Here is a 21,046-nt window from a genome sequence, read left to right as displayed (position 1 = left end):
GGATTAGGACCAGGGCGCATATGGGATCCTGGTGCATGCAAGGTGGGGACTTTAGCCACTAGGCTACCACGCTGGGCCTGCCAGTTAATATTTTTGGAGGCTAGTAGGCAGTATTTGTGCAATCTCCTGATTTTAAAGTTAATAGCTGGTTTACAAAACACCACCACCAAAAGCACTCATACTCAAGCCCCGCCGTGAGGGTGAAGTGCCATCTGCAGGCTGCCACTGAGGTTGACTTTCTTTGTGACATCCCAGCCCTGACATCGTTCAGCCCATTTTTGTTGTCACTGTTAAGTCCAATCTTAAAAATCAAGGAACGCAAACTTTCCACCTTCCAAATCAGTCCCTCCTGTGGAATGTGGTGAACAATCTGTCACAGGTAGCATTTATTAGGCATCTGCAGCATACCACATTCTGTATCAATGGGTTAACTCGGGCAGAGCTGTGAAATGAGTCGGGGGGAGCTGGGTCTGGGCAGAGCTTGTTGGGTTCCGTGTCCTCCATGTCAGGCTCTTCTCGAAGATGCTCCTGAAGAATGGAGACAGGCAGGAGCCTGGGGGAGAGAGTGGCTGAGGCACGGCTGTTCTCTGCACACGCTCACTGACCAAAAGGCTTCACACATAGCACACATCCAGAAGCCAGGCTGAGGCATAGTCCTTGGCCGTAGTGAGATCCGTGCTGAGCCTTCTCGGTGCCAATGGTCTGAGGCGGCATGTGTGCCAGGGTCCTTAGGACTGTGGCCCTGAGAAGCATTGGCTGCTGCCCCTCACCCAGTTCCAGGCTGACCAGCCCTCACCATCCAGGTGAATGGTGCCTACTCTGATGCTGTCCTACAATGCACATTTCTGGCCTAGGATTAACGTGTTGGGAAACCCGCCTTAGAGGCTCAGGTTCCTGGACCTGTGGGTGAGCCAGCCTTCAGACAGGGGAGACGCTACCTGAAATAAAGGCTCCCCATCTCCTGAAACCAGTAGCTGTCCCAAGACCTTTACTCTGAGGGCTTTGGACCCTAAACTGTCCCTCAGTCCAGGTCGCACAGCTGGGAGAGGACAGACAGACAAGTGGCTAAAAAAACCCCAAAAACTCAAGAGTTTATTGTAAGTGGATATCCTTGAGAAGCTGGGATCAGAACCATCAGCTAACAGATACCAGTATTCAGGAAAACAGTACGTCCAAAAACCTCAGGAAGAGGAGGCTAAGCAACTTAAAAACAAATCAGTTTGCACAGGCCTGCATTACGTGATCGATCATGTCATAAAATACAAGATACCCCCAGGCCTGCAGGACAACTCGGCTCCCGGTGCCCGGGCCGCAGCCCAGGACTGTTGGGGCAGAAGGGCCGACTCATAGATCTCACCTGTGCCCAGGGGCACAGGCTCCACACGTGGGGCAAGGCAACCAGTCCAGTCACGTGTGGGCCATGGGCCCTGAGGGACAGAAGAGCTTTCTGCAGAACCATCCACCTTGCAGGGACAACTAGGTCAGAGAGCTTAGGGACAGCCAGTCACCAAAACCCCAGACAAGGCTAAATTCTACAGTTCCTTTCTCCACAGACCAGTTAGCTGGAGAGGTAGACGTGCAAGACATGGAAGCTGCCTCTGAGCTGAGTTTTGGTCTTTGATAAATAGGATAAACAGGAAAGCTGTTCCACGAGCCAGCTTGAAAAGAAACAACTGGGCAGAGGCTGAGAGATGCTGAGGCTCCATGCAGTGCCCCCAGAGGAGGAGGGGAGGAGGTCTGTGTGCTCAGCTGTGCCGCACCCGGTCCTGCCTGCTGTCTCACTTGTGGGTCTGTATGCTGCTGCAGATTTGGGCGAGACGGCTCTGAAAGCAAAGCAGACGCGTGGGTCATTTAAAGAATACACACTTGGCCTGCGTGTGTAAGCCACTCAAGTGCCCCCGAGCACTAGTCCGAGGGAAGGTCAGCCCTTCCGCTCCATTTGTACCACAGGTGAACGGGCCTTTCTGAAACAGTGTCTTGTCTGCACAAAGGAGCAACGGCAGCTCAGCTGAGATGGTGATGCATGCCGGGAGCAGTGATGCCCTGGGCCCGGCCTGAGGATGACTCGCAAGGTCTGGGCGGCTGGGGGCGGGCACGGGGCCCAGCTTAGCGTGATGTGTCTGGGAAACCAGCTTTGCCCTTGTTCTGCTCCTCAGATGTACCCTTCCCAGATCCCACAGAAGGACGGGCCTGCGAGAGTCAGGAATGTTCTAAGTGCTCCCAGCTAGGAAGTTCAGCTGAGTCAATTAAATCCTTTGGAGAATTTCAACCCACACAGGAAGCTGAATTGTGATGGGTACTGAGAGTAAGATTTGGTTCCCCACAGTCATGTGCAGATCACTGCTGAGCGAGAACACAACAGAGCTCCCTGTGGAGGGTACGTGTGCAGGGGGGAAGCAGGTGCACAGGAGAAATGCCAGGGGCAGGCACCAAACTCGGCCCCACTTGAACACAATGCTGTGATGGCAGCAGAGCCACTATGAACTCCCTGAGGGAAGGATGGCAGAGGGAGTCTAGTTAGTGGCCCCGGCCCCAGGGACAGCCACCCCAAGAGCTCTGGAGACACACTGAAAGGGGAGATAGATGACCATGAGACTTACCGAGAGCTTCTTAATGTTTCCCAAAGCCTCTGGGTCCAGCTGTGCGATATCAGTCCTCTGCAAGTCACTGGCCAGTAGCCGCACGCTCTGTACAGGATAGACTGTGTGAAACTGGCAGGTCGCCAAGAGCACCAACCCCCCTCCTCGGCATCCTCGTGGACTCAGGGGTCCCTGTAACATCCCGCACATGGCAGTGGGAAATGCCAGAAGGTGGGGAGCATCACGCCTCAGGGGAAAATGGCACCAGCAGTGCTCTCTGAGCTGATGGCTGCATTCCCAGGACAATGGCACAGCAGCTTGGGCAGCCCTGCAGAGCCCATCCGAGAGAAGCCCTGGGTGGCACTGGCTCTGCAGCCCAGAGTCAGTGGGCCTACTGCACGTCAGAATCCCCACTGGTGCACAGCTGCAGGCGTGGTCCCAGCTTTCTAGCCCAACTTGAACATCCCTGTTAGCTGGGGCTGGTGCAGTGGGGAAGTTGCTGCCTGTAACATTGGTATCCCACACTGGAGTGCCAGTTCAATTCTTGGCTGCTCTATTTCTGATCCAACTTCCAATTAAAGCACATGGGCAAACAGTGGAGGAGGAGACCCAAGTGTGTGGGCCCTGCTACTGGAGAGCTGGATGGAGATCCAGGCTCCTGGCTTCAGCCTGGCCCAACCCAGCTTGTTCCAGTCATGTGGGTAGTGAACCAACAAATGAAAGATATCTTGGTCACTTTGCCTATCAAATAAATCTTAAACAAAACAAAACAAAAACAAACAAATCCCTTCTTAGTGCAGCTCCTGCAGATACTACACTTGCTAAGCCAGCTGACTCCTGACCTGCTCCGCAGTGGCAGGAACCCCGTGCCCTGGGGCTTGCGACAGCTGGCTGGGCACGCAGTAGCTGCTCAACAGAGGTTGGTACAGGACCCTCCCAGCCTGGGCCTCTGAGGACAGCAGGACTGCAGAGACCAGGACCCATGGAACCTGAAGGTCCCCGAGCAGAGAAGTGGCTGAGGGCCCAACAAGGCAGGTGCTACACGAAGCAGCTCCCCGGAAGATACCGTACCGCGCCGCTGCCCATGGGCACAGTGAGGAAGACCTCCTTGCTGTCGGCCAGGGGGCTGCCGTTCATAGAGATGTTGTAGATGTGTTCTCTGGCTGCCGGAGTGCGCAGGCCCGGGGTCTTGAAGACTCTGCACAGCGGGAAAGTCTGTGAGGACAGCCTGGCAGACTGAATGACACCGGGAGGCACAGGGAGCCCTGCCTACCCCCATCTGGTCTCAAGCTGCAGTTTCCAGAGTCACATGTTTCTAAGAAGGCGAGTTCTAAATTTAGAGAAAACTTCTTTTTTTTTAAGGCTAATGACTAAACACAGCTGGGGAAAGGAGGGCATAATTACCAAACATATATCTAGCACAAGTCAACTCTTTCCCGTGTAAACGCCAGGCTCTCAGCTCCTCGGGGATGCGGGTCATCCAGCCAGCCACAAAGCCAAAAATAAACTGGCTGGGTGCTCCCGCCAGGCACAACTTCCCGGGGTCAGAGGAAGAAGAATCAGCGATGACATCATTACACTAATCCACATGCTTTCTCAAGGCCCTTAAAATGTTGCTGCCTATTTCCTCTAAATGTCTTCTGTTACATAGTCATGTGGAAAGAAAGAAAAAAAAGAGATAGTAAAGTGAGAACTAACAGTGGAAAATGACTCGTACTTTCCCTAGAGAGAAAAACCCCTTCTTACTCCACTCCCCAGGGGTGACGACTTGTAATTCCTTATCTAGCCTTCCAGAACTTCCTGTGACCATACAGCAAATGGGATCACTGGGACCCCTCCATCAGCAAGCTGCCAGGGGATGCTCTGAGGTGATGAACTCTCCCTACCCCCACTTGTTTCTGATGGCTAGCTGGCATTTCCTACTTCGCGAGCTAGCCTCTATGGGAGCCTGCGGGGTGGCACAGCCTGTTAAGCTTCCACCCATGACACTGGTATCCCTTATCAAGGTGCCCGTCTGAACCCAAGCTGTTCCACTTCTGGTCCACCTGGGGAGGCAGTGGAGCATGGCCTGTGTTGCCCGTGCTCCTGCACCCGGGAGGGAGACCTGGGTAGTTCTTGGCTCCTGGCCCTGTCCTGGCCCTGTCCTGGCCCTGTCCTGGCTGCTGCAGCCATCTGGAGGGAAAACCAGCAGATGCAGGGTCTCCCTCCGGCTCTGCCTTCCAAGGCAATCAAGTAATCAGTTTAAACAACAGCAAAACAACAGCCTCTATGGCAGGCACAACAAAGCTCAGTTACTTGTCTCTGAAAAGGCATTATCAATTTTCCTGTCTCCCAGGGGTAAAGGAACGCACCTCCCTGGCTCAAAAGATTTGTCAGAAAAAACACCAAAAAACAAAACAAACAAAAGAGAGAACTCCTAGTTGTCAGAGACAGAATCTTCTCCCTCTCTTTGGACAAAGAATCATTTTTCTGCTGCAAACAAGTGACCCAGGAGAGAGCGAGACAACACTGGGCAGGCCGAGCCTGGGCCAAGGACCCAGTGCGCCCTCAACACCCCTTCCCTGTGTGCGCTGCTCACTGCTGCGCTCTCACCGAACCCACACCCCGCTCCCGCTGCTCACCTGGAGTCAAACCTGGGCGTCAGGCGTGGAGTTGGTCTGACCATGGACAACTCCAGTCGGCTCAGAGCCGGCGTCACCATCTGACTGCGGCTTGACCTGCAGGGAAGCAGCAGCTGTTGAGGTCATGTTTGCAGCCCTCAGGCCCGGGACAGCAGCAGCAGCAGAGCTGGTGACGTCCCGCTCCGGGCACCTGGTACACAGCAACTCACATGTAGGAGGGTAGCACCCCCACTTACAGATGTGGAAACTCGGGGATTTGGAGTTCAGAGAACTTGTCCCAGACATGGTCACCCAAGCAGCCCGCCTCCAGAAGCTGATCTCTCATTTGAGCTAACAGATCACAAGAAAGGAGACAGCTTCATAACAATACAAGAGGTCAGGGTGGGCGTTGTGCTGCAGGCAGATAAAGCCTGGCCTGGGATCCTGGCAGCCACTCCGTGTCTGGTTGTGAGGCAGCTCTGCCCAGGCACTGACTGCTAGGCAACTAAACGGGCCGGGGGGGGGGGGGCAGACCGCTGCCCACCCTGGCTTAGGCACAGGATTCACGACTCGGTGCTCCTCTTCTACATCCGCCACCAGCCCTCCTCTGCTCTCCTGTGAGGCCCAAACTGTACTCCTCAGTTTGGAAAGCTAGTACCTTTTGCTTCTGCCTTTTCCTTGTAGGGACTGGTTCCTCTTCTTGGAGGGAGGGCACCTTCTGACCTGCAGTCACAACCAAACAAAACTGAATGTGCAAAATGTCCAGAAACGGGATAGGAGGGTTAAAAAAGAAAAGAAAAGAAAAGATGGGAAAGGGAGACCAGAACTACTTCAGGCCCCTCACAAAATCAGAGGCTTCAACACATTCACAACATCCCTGATGGGCCAAGGGCCCATGCCATCCAGGTCTTCAGAGAATTTCTGCTGGCACTAATGGTAAATCTCTTTTGAACCGACTGCAGCCAGACGTACCCCCACTGCTTTTCATGAAGTGCTGCCATGAGGGTCTCTCGGGCCATCCTGGGTGCCCAAGGAGGATCCCTCCTGGAGAGCTGGGAGGGGGATGACAAGGCTGGACCACAGCATGCAGTATACTGAACTGGGTGGTAACCACACACTGCCAACCTTAAGGCCTCGGGCACTCTCCTCTGCCCTTCCTACTTCCCTGGTTAGTCCCCAGCAGTCCACTTTCCTCTAGAGTGCCTACCTGCTCCCTCCCTCCCTCCCTGCTGTCCCTGCAGGACCTCTCCCGCTGCCTAGCTGGCACAAGCACCCAGAGATCTGGGGGGGAGGTCAGTGTGCCGCTCAGGCTCCAGCTTCTCCCTGAAATTCCCGCCCAGTGTATTCGTCCTGGAAGAGGACACTCAACAGGTCCCGCACCCGTCACCTGCCTCCTGGGCCCTGGTTCCACTGGGCAGCAGCTGCCTGGGTTACAGGCCACGTAGTCACTTCAGGGTTCTCCTCTCCTTCACTCATCACACCCATTCTCCTTTCTAAAATTCACCTCCAGCCAGCCCTTCTCTGCTGTGTCGGAGCCTCAGGTCAAGAACTAACAGTCTCCAGGCTGACGTGTTCAGCCTGTTTTCCCCTTTTCCCCTGTATTCTGAACGTGGCCCGGGAACATCAATCTAATGTCATTTTAGTACCCACCGTCAGAATGGAAGGACAAGGCCATGTGTCCACTCCTCATCCAGCCTTTGCTCTTGCTCTATCTCTATTACTCCCTGGCTAATAAGCCACATCAAACTGCTCCTTCACAGGACACTACTTTTGCTTCCCCCTGGAATTCTCTCACATTTTTTTCCTCTAGTTAACGGGATCTCAGCTTAACAGGCCTTAGCTGTGTCCTCAGAGGGAGCTTCTGCCTCTGTTTTACAGGTTCTTTACACATGCCAATGATCCTTTGTCATTGGCCATTTAAGATCGAATTTTCTTTTTTCAACTATGAGCTCTGTGTTTTTGTATTTGCTTCTCCTGCTAGCTCCCAGCCCTCAATTCAAATGCCTACTTACTCTTGCAGTTTGAGGGTTCTTTAGTTTGTTTTCTTCTTCTTCTCCCTCTTCTTCCACTATCATTTCATCCATTTGTATTGCCTTTCGTGCTGTAAAGGAAGTTTTAACAGTGTGAAATTTCTGATAGGAATAAACTCTTCAGCAGTCACATTTCTTAGAAGGAATAATACTACAATCTTAGACTGCAGTCAAGAGACAGATTCAACATAGACCACCCCGCTGTTTTAACAAAGAGGGGTTAGGAACCCCACATGAGGCCATGACAAGCCGGTCCAGCGTTGTGATTCAGCAGGAGGCTGATGCCTGGCTCCACCAGCTAACAGGGTGCATCACCCTAACCAGGCAGCCTTGGTTCCCTCATCTCTAACAGGGAGCAGTCATGTTACAAGAATATGATGAGGCTAGGAATGCGAGCTCCACAAGAACGCAGTGCTGCTACTTTTACTGCTGCTCAACTGCAGGCCCAGAATTGTTCCTTCAGTATTAATTAAGTGTTGTGGGATGAATGAATGCCACACCCTTGGACAATACCAGACACAGACCAAAACAAGCAGCATTGATTCCATATCTATTCATAAATGATTATAATTCTCATCTCAGGAGGAAAAGGAGTATGAGGCACATTTGAGATGCACCAAATTTACTCATTTTAAAGGCAGAGTGACAGAGAGAGAGGGAGAGGAGGGGTGAAGAACCTGGGCCATCTCCCACTCTTCCCAGGAATACTGGATCAGAAGTGGAATAGCACTCTATATAGGATGCAGGCATCCTAACTTTCTAAGCCACAACGTAACCCCTCTATCACTGAACAGCCTACAAAGCAGTCAAAGCCCAGCCAACAACTAACTGTTGGTTCAAATTGGTCCTGGTGCATTCAGTTCCATGGGGTAAAATTAAAACAAAAACCTGTACTTCTTAAACACAAGAATTAAAAGACTAATAGTGACTCAACAGATTTAAACAGCTACCAAACTCAATGATAGCAAAATCAAGTCTATGTTACAATTCCTCCTGCCCCTCTCCTATGTTTACTGATAACAAATGGGCTTTTTCTGTAACTCAGCGTTAAGTGTGTGATATGTCTGAGTTCATTTCAACTCACCGAAGTTCCATGGAATTACAGAGGACATTCCTCCTCTTACACCCTGATCACATCCGCAAGTCTCACTTGCTATTGCTCTCTTCGACTCTCTCTCAATCTTGTCAACTTTACCCCAGAGGAAAGCAAGCAGATATCAACGTTTGACTTTTTTTTCTTTTTTTCCACTTTAGCTCACACAGTGGTCTCACAAGCTTGGTTAGCATCTGTCTCGCACACAATGACCTGCTGAGTAGCCGGCCAGGCTCCCCAGCCCCGGCAGTGTCCAGTGCACGGAGGTTCGGACCAGTACTCACACTTGGCAGACCTCAGGGGTATCTGCATGGCTTCTGCTGTCAGTTTGTTTATTTCTGTGATATCCACGTCAGCCTGTGACAAACAAAGCCAGAGAACATCAAATGTGAGGAACATTTTTTTTCTAAAAATCAATTTTATTTTTATCCCAAAGTCAGATACACAGAAAGAGGGAGAGACAGGAAGATCTTCCGTCCGATGATTCACTTCCCAAGTGACCACAATGGCTGGTGCTGCACCGATCTGAAGCCAGGAGCCAGGAACTTTCCTCCAGGTCTCTCACATGGGTGCAGGGTCCCAAGGCTTTGGCTTTCCCAGGCCACAAGCAGGGAGCTGGATGGGAACTGGCGCCCATATGGGGTCCCAGTGCGTTCAAGGCTAGGACCTTAGCCACTGGGCCACCGCACCAGGCCCAGGAACATTTTATGGAGAAAGTTTCAAAAATACACCATGTGGGCCCGGCGCAGTGGCCTAGCGGCTAAAGTCCTCGCCTTGAACGCCCTGGGATCCCATATGGGCACCGGTTCTAATCCCAACAGCTCCACTTCCCATTCAGCTCCCTGCTTGTGGCCTGGGAAAGCAGTCGAGGATGGCCCAATGCATTGGGACCCTGAACCCACATGGGAAACCTTGAAGAGGTTCCTGGTTCCCGGCATTGGATCGGCGCAGCACCAGCCACTGCGGTCACTTGGGGAGTGAATCATTGGACGGAAGATCTTCCTCTCTGTCTCTCCTCCTCTCTGTATATCTGACTTTGTAATAAAAAAAAAATAAATCTTTAAAAAAAAATACACCATGTGATCCCAAGGTTAAGTATTACAGTATGTCCCTTTCCCAAAGTGACCAGTCTCTTAATCCTCTCACTCACCAGCTGTACCATCATTCCACTTGCTGAAACATACACACGTGCATATGTGTCCACACAAACATATGCAGCTTGCACCTCATTTATTTCAGGCTATATAAGATTCTACTATAGGCTATATCACAATGAGTATGTCCCTTCTTCCATCAACAGGCTTTTGCTCTTATAAACACTGCTATCTGGACCGCCCTATTCTTGTCTTACGCACATACCAAGGCCATATCATTTTCAGCTTTGATAGCATGTACGTGGTTTTTTTAAGTGCCTGTACCTGCTTACATCCCATTTGTAAACAATACAAATCTTCTACTGTAATACCTGGTATTGTCCCAGACTTCTCATTTCTTTGGGGTAACTCTAAAAAGTTGTCAGTAAGGTTCTTTGTGATGCTCTTAGGTCCTTCCAAAAGGCTCCAGGGCCAGCACTGTGCTGTTCTCAAATTATGGTGTGCAACACTAGCATCCTCTATCAGAGCATAGGTTCAAGTCCTGGCTGCTCCGTTTCTGATCCAGTTCCCTGCTAATGCTCCTGGGAAAGCAGTAAAGATACTCCAAGTGCTTGGGCTCTGCCATCTAGATGGAGTTCCAAGTTCCTGGCTTTGGCCCAACCCAGGTCTCACTACTGAGCAACTTGGGGAACGGAAGGCCAATCTCTCTCACTCTCTTTCTCTGAGTCTGCTTTTCAAATAAATAAATCTTAACAAAACAAAACAAAACAAAACAAAAGGCAGGGGGTTGGGAGGGCTTCCAGTCATCATTCTAGGTGATTACCTATAATGTATGGGTTGTTTAGAGCTAGATTTTGAGGCTATCTGGGCCTAACAAGAAAGCAACGCTGTATGGATTAATAGTGTCTACAACAATCTGCTTAAACACAGTGGTGACATTCCAACCAATTTCCCACCAACTCTCGAAGCAACAGTCACATTATGGGGTTATCACTGATAGCCAGCCATGGATTACCTACCATGTAGCTGCATTAACACAGCAGGTCTGAGCTGACCTAGGTAAAAAAGCCTGTTTGCCAAACTGGCCCTTAGTTGGCACCCGGGGATGGATTTCTGGAGGCCTCCCACTATGCCTTAAACTAAGACAGCTTCACCTGGGCCAAGGACCCACCAGTGTGTGCGAGAACTGCCACTGAAAGGAGACACAATAGAGGAGCTCTGGAAACTCCCTCATCGGGATGCAGTCCCTGCAGGTGAGCGCAAGAAGCAAGGCAAGGGGCAGCCCAGACCACACCAGGTTACAATACCCACCAGCATACATATGGATCAGGTCTGGGGATAGACCAGTCTGGGCCAGGTCATAACATTCCCTGGCAGATCTGAGAACCATGACAGGAAGAGTCATATCAGGCAGCAACATCAGCCAGTTCACATTAGGATCAGGGCAGGAATCAGGCTAGGCTAGGTTAGGCTGTAGCATCCACCAGCAGGAACTGGATCAAGGGGCAGGCTAGACGAGGTCAGGATGCGCAGTAAGACTGTGGATGCTGAGGTGAGGCGAGTCATGCCAGTCTGGGGCCAGCAGGGGCCAGGGATCTGACAGGGCTCAGGTAGCTTGGCTTGAGTCCTGGGGCCCACCTGCATGGTGGGGGGCCAGGTTTGTGAGCCCCGGGGGTGGGGGATCTGGCAAGACTCGGGTCTCCTAGCCCAGGTCCTGGGATCTGCCTATGAAGTGTATGTTTAGTTCATGAGCCCCAGGGGTGGGAGATCCGGTGGGACTCGGGTCCTTGGGTCCATCTGTGAGGGGTGTGTTGGGGTTCTTGAGCCCCGGGGGTGGGGGATCTGGAGGAGCTTAGGTCACCAGGCTCAGGTCTCTTGGCCTGCCTGCAAGGTGGGTGCTGGGTTCATGAGTTCCAGGGGTAAGGGATCCAGAGGGATCTAGGTGGTCTAGCCCAAATCTTGGGGCCTGCCTGTGAGGTGGGTGCCAGGTTCATGAGCCCCGGGGGTGGGGGATCCAGTGAGGCTTGGGATGCCTGGCCCGGGGCCTTGGGCTCACCTGCAAGAACATGTACTACTTAGTGAAAAAGGCAGAGCAGTGGACACAGGCCCTGTTGTAAAAGAATATAGCAGTTCACTTGGTGCTACAGCAGAAGGAGCAAGACAGAACAAACTGGACAATTGCCCCAGTCAAATGATGACAGCAAAAAATTCTGGTGGAGACGAGGCTTACTGTGTCAGCCAGTGCACATCGGGAGGGTGGATTCATTCCTGGATTGGCGAAATCATCAGCCTTTCAGAACTCTCCAAGCCACTTGGGCAGAACCCTTGGAATATGCGCACATTGAGACCCTGGGTTGATATGAGGTGGCGGTTCCTCATCCCTGGGTGCTGGGATGTTTGGAAAGTTGTGTGTGGCTTCCCCCTTTGTCTCTCCCCTTCCCCCAGAAACAAGAAGAAACAGCAAATTTGTAAACAACGAGTTCACCCAATTTTCCGTAAACCTTGATCTTTCCCATTCTGATCAAGCATGTAATTATTATAAATAAAAAACCAAACCAAACCAAACCAACAAAAAGATGGCTAATGCTAAGACCTGCTTTCCTTCTTCGTGTCTGTGATTTTGTTACATGCTCAGCAGAGGCCTACCTGTCCAGTCCCCAGTAAACACTAGAGGCTTTTGGTCCCTAGGAGTTGTTAGCATTGCTACATGTTTAACATTTCTTCTTGCCTCCACTAGGAGGCTTGGAACTTGCTCCAGACTCCCTCCAAATCTTGCCCGTGGGCTTCTTTCCTTTGCAGATTCTGCTTTGCTCTCTTCCATGTCATAACCATTCACAGGAGGATTACATGCCGATCTAGGAGGCCTCCAAGCGAAGCTCCTGGCACACTTTCCAGTTGGGAGCTTTTGTGTCCATTTTATTTTGAAAGGCAGAGATCTCTCCCACTGGCTGGTTTGTTCTCCAGGTGCTCCCAACAGCTGTGCCTCGGCCAGACGGATGCCAGGACTCTGAAACGTCCTGAGGGCCCCCAAATATTTGATCCATCGTCTGCTGCCTCGTAGGGCACACACTGGGAGGATGCTGGGTCATTAGCGGAGTCAGACCCAGAGTGGGACAGGCTGCAGCGTCCAAAGTATCAACATGCCGCTGTACCCAAATGCCCACCCTTTGTCCAGTCTGTATCACTCCTTTCTTGGGCTTTGAATCACGCTAACAAAGCCTAGGATTCTTCCAATTGGTGCAACCACACTTGGTATTACATCAGAAGCTCTGACTTGCAGTTCTTTGTTGTCTGAGGTGGAGGCAGACTGCGTTACCTAATGAGTGTTAACTCATCTCAGGTACGCGTTATCACATCAGATCTGGAGTACATGGGGGACTGAATAACATGAGTCAAGGAAACCCCTTCCGAAGAGTCAGCACTCAAAAAGAAGAGCATTTTGCTGGTTCTTGGTTTGGTATCTTAATTATCCCCATTCCTCTCCTACAGTGTTCATCTTCAGATCCTCAGCTGCTCCACAACGGCCTCTAACCCCCACAGCTGATGGAAGGCTGCTGGTTGGTGCTACTGTGCACATTCTCAATGCAGTTTCAGACCTCAGATCCCAAAGGATTCTCATCAACTTAGCAAAGACAAGTAGACCTGGTGGGGTCACTTTTTTTTTTAAGACATTTATTTGTAGTTGAAATCAGAGTTACGGAGAAAGAGGAGTAACATACTCCATCTCCTGGTTCACCCCCCAAACAGCCATAGCAGCACAGCTGAGTCAGGGCAAAGCGGGAACCAGGAGCTTCTTCTGGGTCTCCCGTGGGTGTGCAGGGGCCCAAGCACTCGGGCCACCCTCAGCTGCTTTCCCATGCCTGCCAGCAGGGAGCTGGATTAGAAGGGAGGCAGCTGCGAATCCATCAGCGTCCATATGGGATGCCGACGCCACAGGTGGAGGATCAGCCTGTTATACCTCATCACTTTGTAAGCTAATGAAGTTATTATAAACTTTTCTCTCAGAAACATACTCGAATGTGTGCATGAACACAGATTGTTCATGAACTTCACATGGCAAGGGATCCCATTAAGTCTATTAATGGGCAAGTGCTCAGTGTTGTCTGACTAAACTTCCTGCAAGAGGAAAATAATTTTTTTGTTTTCTTAATTTTTCATTTTGTTTCCTCTCTCTTCTCTCTTTGTTAAGAGTTTATCGATTTGAAAGGCAGAGAGAGAGAGATCCACTGATTCATTCCCTCAATTCCTGCAAAAACTGGGGCTGTGCCAGGCTGAAGCCAGGAGCCTAGAACTCCATCTGGGTCTCTCACGCCTGTCTTTCCAGCTGCATCGGCAGGTAGGTGGACTGGAAGCAGCGCAACCAAGATTCAAACTGGCCCTTGGAGACGGTACACCTGTGCTCTAAGTGGCGGCTTAAGCCACTGTACGCAATGCCCACCCCACAAATGAGTTTTTATTAATTAATGTTAATAGCTACCTGAGTCTCACGGCTACCACGTTAGACACTGCAGACTTGAGGTCTTCACTTTGCTTCCCCATCTTACTGCCTGCATTGCTAGTACGGCTGCCAGGAGCAGGTGGGGAACAGTCAGGAGTCTGACCCAAGAACGTGACTCTCATGCATGACATGGCCTCTTGGTCATCCAGCAGGTTCGTCACAGTTTATGAACATAGAATGTAAGGCCGCCAAAAACAGACCCATCTTTCTCTTTAGGGCTCAAAGCTATTTGGACTTCACATAGTTATACATTCAGCATCCTGCTTCAAATGTAACTTTCCGGTGCACCTGAATAGGGAACAGCTCTTTTAGGGAATCCTTCCACACCACCGTTCGGATTGTTCACACTGGATTATAATTAGGAACTAACAGCTCAAAAATAAGTCAGTTACTTACTGTTGCTGCCTCCTCCAGGGCCTGTTTGTTTCCTCCAAGGGCTTGAAAGAGAATGTTATACTTGGTTACTATCAGCTCTGAATGCTCAATCACCTTCCCTCCTCGGCCCCACCCTTGCCAACTTCCCCACCCAGCCTGGTCCTTCACTAAGCTTGAGCCTGTTTACTCATGGCCGGTTGTTATGATGCCCCAAACGTGCCACGGGCATAAGGCTGGGGGGTGGACTGAAACCCTCCTCCGCGCTCTTCCAGTTCATCCTTCCAAACACAGCACCAACCTCGGCCGAGGCTGCTTCCATCACAGCAGCTCGCTCACCACACAGGGCTGAGGCGCTCACCCCGTGCACACCCTGCTTCGCACTGAATTCCAGAAGCAACACCCACGGCCACGGCCCCAATCTGGTAGGCAGCTGGAGTGAGGCAAGTGCGTGCTGACTGGGGGATGAGTTGAGCCCCTCCTGCTAATCAACCCTCCCTTGCGGTGTGACAGCGAGGGCCGCACGCTTGCAGCCAAGTCAGCGATCTCTCTGCGCCTTCATCTCGTTCTCCTTCAAACGGGGACACTGCTCGTTAGCGCGCGGGGGATCAGACCGGGGGGAGGGAGGTCGCGCCCCACTTACCCAAGTAGCCGAGCCAGTTCATCTCGCGCAGCGCCTTGGGCAGCCGCAGGACCTCGATGTTGTACAGGTTGTCCACCTCCTTAAGGAGGTTCTGCCTGTCGGACGCAATCTGCTTCATCCTAACTTGCACTGCGCGAGGACAGAGACGCGGGTCACCCCGGCGGGAGGACGCGTGCCGCCGGCGCCCCTACCCCGCCAGCACCCCGGGCTCGGCCCCCTTACCTTCCCGGTCGAAGTCCTTAAGAAAGGAAGCGAGCTTCCGGCTCCGCAGCGAGTTGGTCTTGGCCACCCGACTGCTGCCCTTCTTGGGCGCCATGGCGCTTTGCAGGGGACCGAGCCACAAGGCGGCAGAGGCTGCGGAAGAGTTTGGGGGCGTTCGGCGCCGCGAGGGGCGGAGGCGAACAGACGGAATGGACACCCTTCCTTCGGGGGTCTGGAGCTATCCAAGACCTGAGGCGAGAAGTTGCAGGTCCCGAGATGAGGAGTAGGAAGAGCTGCGGCGTTCCGGCTGCGAAGGTGTGGCTCCGCGCCTAACCGCCCTCAATTCAAACTCAACCACCACCGGCTGGCGAATGAGAAGTCTCCGTTACGGCGCCGTAACATCCAATCACGAAGAAGCGTCTCACTCTGGCAGCCAATCCACGCGTAGGACTACAGCGCCCAGAAGTCATGGCGGCCAACGACAATTTTGGCCGACTCCGCGGAGGCCTGAGGTGAAACGCTGAGGGGGCTGCCGTCCTGGCGTCCGTCGGAAGGCCGCGGCTTCGTTGGAAGGCGTCCGTTGGAGCGCCATCGAGCCCTGCGGGTTCCTTGGCTTGCCGCTGCCCTGCTGGTGTAGGGACTGCAGCAACCCCCAAGGAACGGAGCCACGAGTTCGAATCCGGAGGAGGGCTCCTAGGGGAGCGAGGAATGCTCCTTCTGAAGTAGGCGACTCCCGCGGTCCCGGATCGCCGGGAGGCGGGGAGCGAGGGTCCTGCGCTCCGAGAGCGCCTTGCGCGGGAGCTTCTGTCGGAAAGAACTCGAAAGCCCTGGACTCGCTGCCGCTCCGTCGCCTCGGCCCCCCGGGAAGATGGCTGCGGACCGGTCTCTGCTGGCCGTGCGGGAGGCGCTGAAGAAGTGCTTCCCGGTGGTGCGGGAGCAGCAGGGCTCGTGGCAGGACGCCGTGCGGGACTGCCAGCCCCTCTTGGCCTCGCTCAGCAACCTGGCCGAGCAGCTGCGGGCGGCGCAGAGCCTCCGCTTGGACGAGGTGCCGGCGCTGCGGGCCTTCCCGGACCTGCAGGAGCGGCTGCGGCGCAAGCAGCTGGAGGCCGGAGACGCCGTGCTGGAGCAGCTCGGGGACAGGCTGTAAGGGGCCGTGGGGACCGGGCAGGAGTGAGCCGGCCAGGGTCGGCCGCCGGGTTTGAGGGGTGGCCCTGTCCTCCCCCTGCGTTTCCGTCTGCTGCCCTGGGTGGACTCTGGGAAAGGCCTCTGGTTGCTAACATTTCCCTTCTCGAAGACCTGGGACAGCAGCGGTGGGCTTGAAGTTAACAGCAAAAGGGACAAGGAATAGAGGCAGCTTATTTATCTCCTGTAGTTTTCATTGGTGATATAAGGCAGCGAGGAACTAGGCTGTGGATGCAACGGGTGCCAGAACTAAGGGTTTTCTGTGTATTATCGCAGAATCCTTTTAAAGGATAGTAATTTGAGGGCCTGGTACAGTTTCTCAGTTGGCTAATCCTCCGCTTGCACATGCCAGGATCCCATGTGGGCACTGGTTCAAGTCCCAGCTGCTCCACTTCCCATCCAGCTCCCTGCTTGTAACCTGGGAAAGCAGTGGAGGACAGCCCAAAGCCTTGGGACCCTGCACCCGCATGGGAGACCTGGAAGAAGCTCCTGGCTCCTGGCTTCAGATGGGCTGAGTTCCAACCGTTGTGGCTCTATGGGGAGTGAACCAGCAGATGGAAGATCTTCCAGTCTGTTTCCTTGGCTCTGTAAATCTACTTCTCCAATACAAATAAATACATTTTTAAAGGTAGTTATTTGAAAAGCAGTTACATAGGGGGAGGAACAAATCATTCATCCACTGGTTCACCTTCCAAATGGCCCCAGCAGCCTGGTTTGGGCCACCCCAGGCCCCTTCCTGACCTCCCAGCCGTGTGCTGGAGTCCAAGGACTGGGGCCCTCTTAGGCCCCAGGCGCATTAGCAGGGAGCTGGATCGGAGCAGCCAGGTCCGCTAGGGGATGCCTGTGGTAGCTCAACCCCCAGTGCTGCAGCCCTGGGCCCAGAGACTGTCTTGATGTTCCCTTACCCCATGGTGCAGAGGAGGGCACAAAACCCCCAGCCGGTGCCAAGCGTGGCTGACCAAGGAGCTGGAGCCTTCACTCCCGCTGGGGCGCCTCTGTGCCCAGTAGCAGTTGTCCAGGCTGGTTTGTGCCCGTGGTTAAACCTTCCATTTCAAGTTGCAAGGACCCTCCAAAAGCTGGTGGGGAATTGGAATTTACTAAGATGGGAAAATTGTTTTAGAAATGTAACGGCAACTTAAGTTCTTGATTTTTTTTTTAAAGATTTATTTACTTATTATTGGAAAGTTAGATATACAGAGAGAAGGAGACACAGAGAAGAAGATATTCCATCCGATGATTCACTCCCCAAGTGGCTGCATTGGCCGGAGCTGAGCTGATCTGAAGCCAGGAGGCTAGAGCCTCTTCCGGGTCTCTCACATGGGTGCAGGGTCCCAAGGCTTTGGGTTGTCCATGACTGCTTTCCCAGGCCGCCAGCAGGGAGCTGGATGGGAAGCAGGGCTTTGGGGATTAGAACCGGCACCCATATGGGATCTTGGTGCGTGCGAGGCAAGGAATTTAGTTGTTAGGCTACTGCACCAGGCCCCAAGTTCTTGACTCTTGAGCACCCACCAGCTTTGTTGTGACTGATCTTAGCTCAGTGGCCTCATGGTGGATTCTTGGCAGGGGACATTTGGCGGCTTCTAGAGCGGTTACTGCTCGTTGTGACAGGGCCAGGGTGGCAGCATAGCTGCTGTTGCCCAGCGGGCTGCCACACGTCCTGCAGTGCCGCCGCAGGCAGGGATCAGCGAGACCCTCGCCCAGCACCTGCTTCGGGCTGCCACCTGATGTCAGACTCTCTCCCCCAGAGCTGCCCTGCTCGAGGTGCGCGACGCGGTCAGCAGCCACGTGGAGCAAGTATTTGAAGTGTACGAGCGGCATGCCAGCACGCTGGACCTCGACGCTGTGCTGCAGCCCTCGGCGGCCACCCCCTCGGTGGCTGACATGTTAGAATGGCTACAGGACATTGACCGACATTTCCGAACCTCGTATCCTTGGTCCGGGTTTCACATGGTGTCCGCAGCTGCTAATGGGGACTTGACTGTAGCTTCCTCCCAAGTCCCTCGGCACAGGGTGTCCTTAGTACTGTACTGAGCAGATGCTGTCTGCCGGGTACTGTTCTCGGTGCTTGGAGACTGGCATCAAAGTAGATATGTATGAAAGTTCAGATGGCAGTGAGTGCTATGGAGTTGGGGTTGCAATTTTTGTTTTATTTATTTATTTATTGTTTCTTTTGTTATTGGTTTTCTTTTGTGGCCTGTTTTTTTGGGAGGAGGAGGTGTTGTAACTTTAAATAAGGTGGTCAGGGCAGACCTCATGAAAAAGTGCCTTTGGCACAAAGATCTTAAATGGATGAAGGAGGGAACCGTGTGGTCGTCTGGGGTGTGCCAGGAACATCAAATGCCAGGTTATGAGCTGAGAGCATGGGTGGCGTGTTCAGGAAGCGGCGAGGACCCTCCAGAGCAGGCTCCAGGGCAGGAGGGGGGCCTCACAGGCCGCGGAGACTCTGCAGGTAATGCATGTTTATTTATGTAATTTGAGAGAGGAATCTTCCATCTGCTGGGTCACTTCCCAAATGCCCACGCCAGTCAGGGCTGGGCTAGGCCAAACCTAGGAGCCCAGAACTCTGTGTGGGCATCCCACGCGTGTGAGGGCATCTGCTCATTGGCAGGAAGCCGGAATCAGCTGTCTGGGATGACCCGAGTGTTGCAGTAGAGATCACTTTCTCATGTCATCGGGGAAGGTCCTCGGGGGACGAGGGTGAAAGCTGGCAGCCCGCTGGGTTAAGGCTGTGACCTTTTTCTTTGGATTCTTGCTTAATGTTCCAGCTCACCTTTCTGGTCTCCCGTGAATGGTTCACAAGGTGCAACCGTGACTGTTGCCTCTGGTCTTTCTGGCATTTCGGTTTCCTGCAGATGTCTGCAAATGCAGGTTCGAACTTGCTGATCTAAGCTGGCCCTTCAGCCCTCTTCCTTAGCTGTCGCAGCCACGTTGTCTGACCCCCTCCCCGCCCCCTGCTCCTTCCTGACTGTAGTAATCCTGGTGGCAGCAGCCTGCGCGGGAGCCCCGGCCAGCTGAACTCTCACTGGGTGCTGCTCAGCCCTGCAGTCCTGCCTCCCTGCTGCCTCTTTCCTTCTCTGTCCCCCCAGGCACAGGCCAGTTCCTCTCGTCTCACTTGGCGTCCTCCTCACATGCAGCCTCGTGCAAGTTTCCCTGCGTAAGGCGGCTTTCTCTCCGGGCTGCCTGCAGACCCGGACCTCAGTTCCACAGGTGTATCTTTGGGTAGTCTGATTCTGACCACATTACTGGGCTAGCAGCGGTGAAGCTCAGAATCCGGCCCTTGGCCCTCAGGGTTGTCTTCTGGCTGCACCAGCATTTCCCGGCCTCTGCAGGGCCCTTGGCTGGGCCAGCAGGCAGGGGGGTCTGCCTCCCCTCTGCCGTGCCTTGGCTTGCACCCCGTCTCCCAGCTGGAACGTACCTGCCATCCTCTCTGCTGCAGTGTGTGTCCTCCGACTTCCTGCTGCTTTCCACCTGCCCTGTGTGTCATTTTGACCCCTTCTCTTGTCCTTACCGGGGTGAGGCCTGGCTTTCATTCCTTCCTTGAATCCTATGGCTGAGTTAGTAAAGATGTCACAGCTGGGGCCGGACATTGGCTCAACTGGCTAATCCTCTACCTCCTAGCGTCGGCATCCCACATATGTGCCGGTTTGTGTTCCAGCTGCTTCACTTCCCATCCAACTGCCTGCTTGTGGCCTGTGAAAGCGGTCAAGGTCGGCCCAAAGCCTTGGGACCCTGCACCCACATGGGAGACCCGAAAGAGGCTCCTGGCTTCAGATTGGCTCAGCTCCAGTCGTTGCAGCCATTTAGGGAGTGAACCTGGGAATGGAAGATCTTTCTCTCTGTCTTTTCTTCTCTCTGTAAATCTGATTTTCCAATGAAATAAATAAATCTTTAAGAGCGTGCCCTGGCTGCGCTTGTGCTGGGCTGCTCCCTCTGGCTCTGCGATGGTGTGCTTCCTCGTGGAGGTCGTTCCTCTTCATTGTGAGCAGTCCTTAACTCGGGGAAGGTACCTGAAGAGGAAGGCCCTCCTCTCCTCCATCCGATGGGGAGACTTGGTGAGCATCCAGGCGCTGCCCAAGGCCTGGGACCGGATCTCAGAAGGCGAGCATGAAGACCTCGTTCAGGGTACCACATCTTGTTCATTCTGTCTCCACCCCTTGTCCCTCTCCCCGCGGCTTACCTCTTAGGGAATCCGGCCAGATAACCCTCACAGTGGCTGGAGAGGTGGTGGGCCCCAGTGTTTCTCTCTTCCTATTGCAGATACCCTGATGAAAGTCGCCTTCTTCCTGGAAGAGTGAGGAAGCCGCATGTCTCTGGAGGTTGAGGCACCATGCTCGGAGACTGACGGTTTCTCTGAAAGTGTCTGCACCCTGGGCTGACCAACCCGCGGTCCCAGAGCCTGCAGCTGAGGCCTGGGTTGGGGAACGCTGGTGTGGGTGCTTCTGCAGGCTGCGTTGTGGCTGAGTGCCTGGGCCATGCTCTCCTGTTCCTGCAGCTCCAGGAAGAACACAGGGGTGAGAGTAAGCAGGAAAGGCCCACGCAAAAACACGGGATCTGGGTGTCCTTCGGGGATGCAGAGCAGCAGGGAAGGAAATACCGAGGACCAGAGTTCCAGCGGCCCTGGGCAGCTCCTGAAGCTCCAAGCCCAGGGACACCAGGTCCTGGGTCCGTGTATTCCTGTCATTCGGCCCAACTGCTTGGCAAAAGCCAGAGTGGTTTCGATGATTTGAAAAACTAAAGGTCCTCCTGCTGGAAAA

General features: G+C 53.4%; 3 protein-coding genes across 3 annotated transcripts in view; 1 reads left to right on the top strand and 2 right to left on the bottom strand.

Annotated features, from left to right (window-relative positions):
* Positions 1 to 21,046, bottom strand: part of ZC3H12A (zinc finger CCCH-type containing 12A) — a 251,865-nt gene that overhangs the window by 48,980 nt on the left and 181,839 nt on the right. The gene's annotated exons all lie outside the window — the stretch shown is intronic.
* Positions 1,601 to 15,618, bottom strand: CDCA8 (cell division cycle associated 8). Its single transcript, XM_004591570.2, has 10 exons — positions 15,132 to 15,618; positions 14,910 to 15,038; positions 14,291 to 14,331; positions 8,587 to 8,659; positions 7,192 to 7,280; positions 5,838 to 5,902; positions 5,201 to 5,296; positions 3,651 to 3,777; positions 2,601 to 2,687; positions 1,601 to 1,823 (listed from the first exon to the last, which is right to left on the bottom strand). Exons 1-10 carry the CDS (start codon positions 15,223 to 15,225, stop codon positions 1,779 to 1,781), a joined length of 846 nt encoding a protein of 281 aa, XP_004591627.1. The 5' UTR covers positions 15,226 to 15,618; the 3' UTR covers positions 1,601 to 1,778.
* AIRIM (AFG2 interacting ribosome maturation factor) lies at positions 15,847 to 20,651 on the top strand. The gene is made up of 4 exons (XM_058679201.1): positions 15,847 to 16,253; positions 18,038 to 18,217; positions 20,296 to 20,414; positions 20,550 to 20,651. The coding sequence occupies exons 1-4, from the start codon at positions 15,979 to 15,981 to the stop codon at positions 20,585 to 20,587; spliced, it is 612 nt and encodes a 203-aa protein (XP_058535184.1). The 5' UTR covers positions 15,847 to 15,978; the 3' UTR covers positions 20,588 to 20,651.

Source organism: Ochotona princeps, chromosome 2 (genome assembly GCF_030435755.1).
Source record: "Ochotona princeps isolate mOchPri1 chromosome 2, mOchPri1.hap1, whole genome shotgun sequence".
NCBI classification, from domain to species: Eukaryota; Metazoa; Chordata; class Mammalia; order Lagomorpha; family Ochotonidae; genus Ochotona; species Ochotona princeps.
The sequence above is the reverse complement of the archived record's forward strand: the minus strand, read 5'-3'. Positions and strand labels throughout refer to the sequence as shown.

Excerpts from the sequence above, each read along its gene's own strand:
- CDCA8 (XM_004591570.2), bottom strand. The coding sequence starts at position 15,225 with ATGGCGCCCAAGAAGGGCAGCAGTCGGGTGGCCAAGACCAACTCGCTG. Across the intron at positions 2,688-3,650 it reads TGCCCATGGGCAGCGGCGCG|AGCGTGCGGCTACTGGCCAG; the intron begins GTACGGTATCTT and ends TATCCTGTACAG. Across the intron at positions 1,824-2,600 it reads GAAACATTAAGAAGCTCTCG|AGCCGTCTCGCCCAAATCTG; the intron begins GTAAGTCTCATG and ends CTTTGCTTTCAG.
- AIRIM (XM_058679201.1), top strand. The coding sequence starts at position 15,979 with ATGGCTGCGGACCGGTCTCTGCTGGCCGTGCGGGAGGCGCTGAAGAAG. Across the intron at positions 16,254-18,037 it reads GAGCAGCTCGGGGACAGGCT|AGCTGCCCTGCTCGAGGTGC; the intron begins GTAAGGGGCCGT and ends TCTCTCCCCCAG. Across the intron at positions 18,218-20,295 it reads GACCGACATTTCCGAACCTC|GTACCTGAAGAGGAAGGCCC; the intron begins GTATCCTTGGTC and ends AACTCGGGGAAG.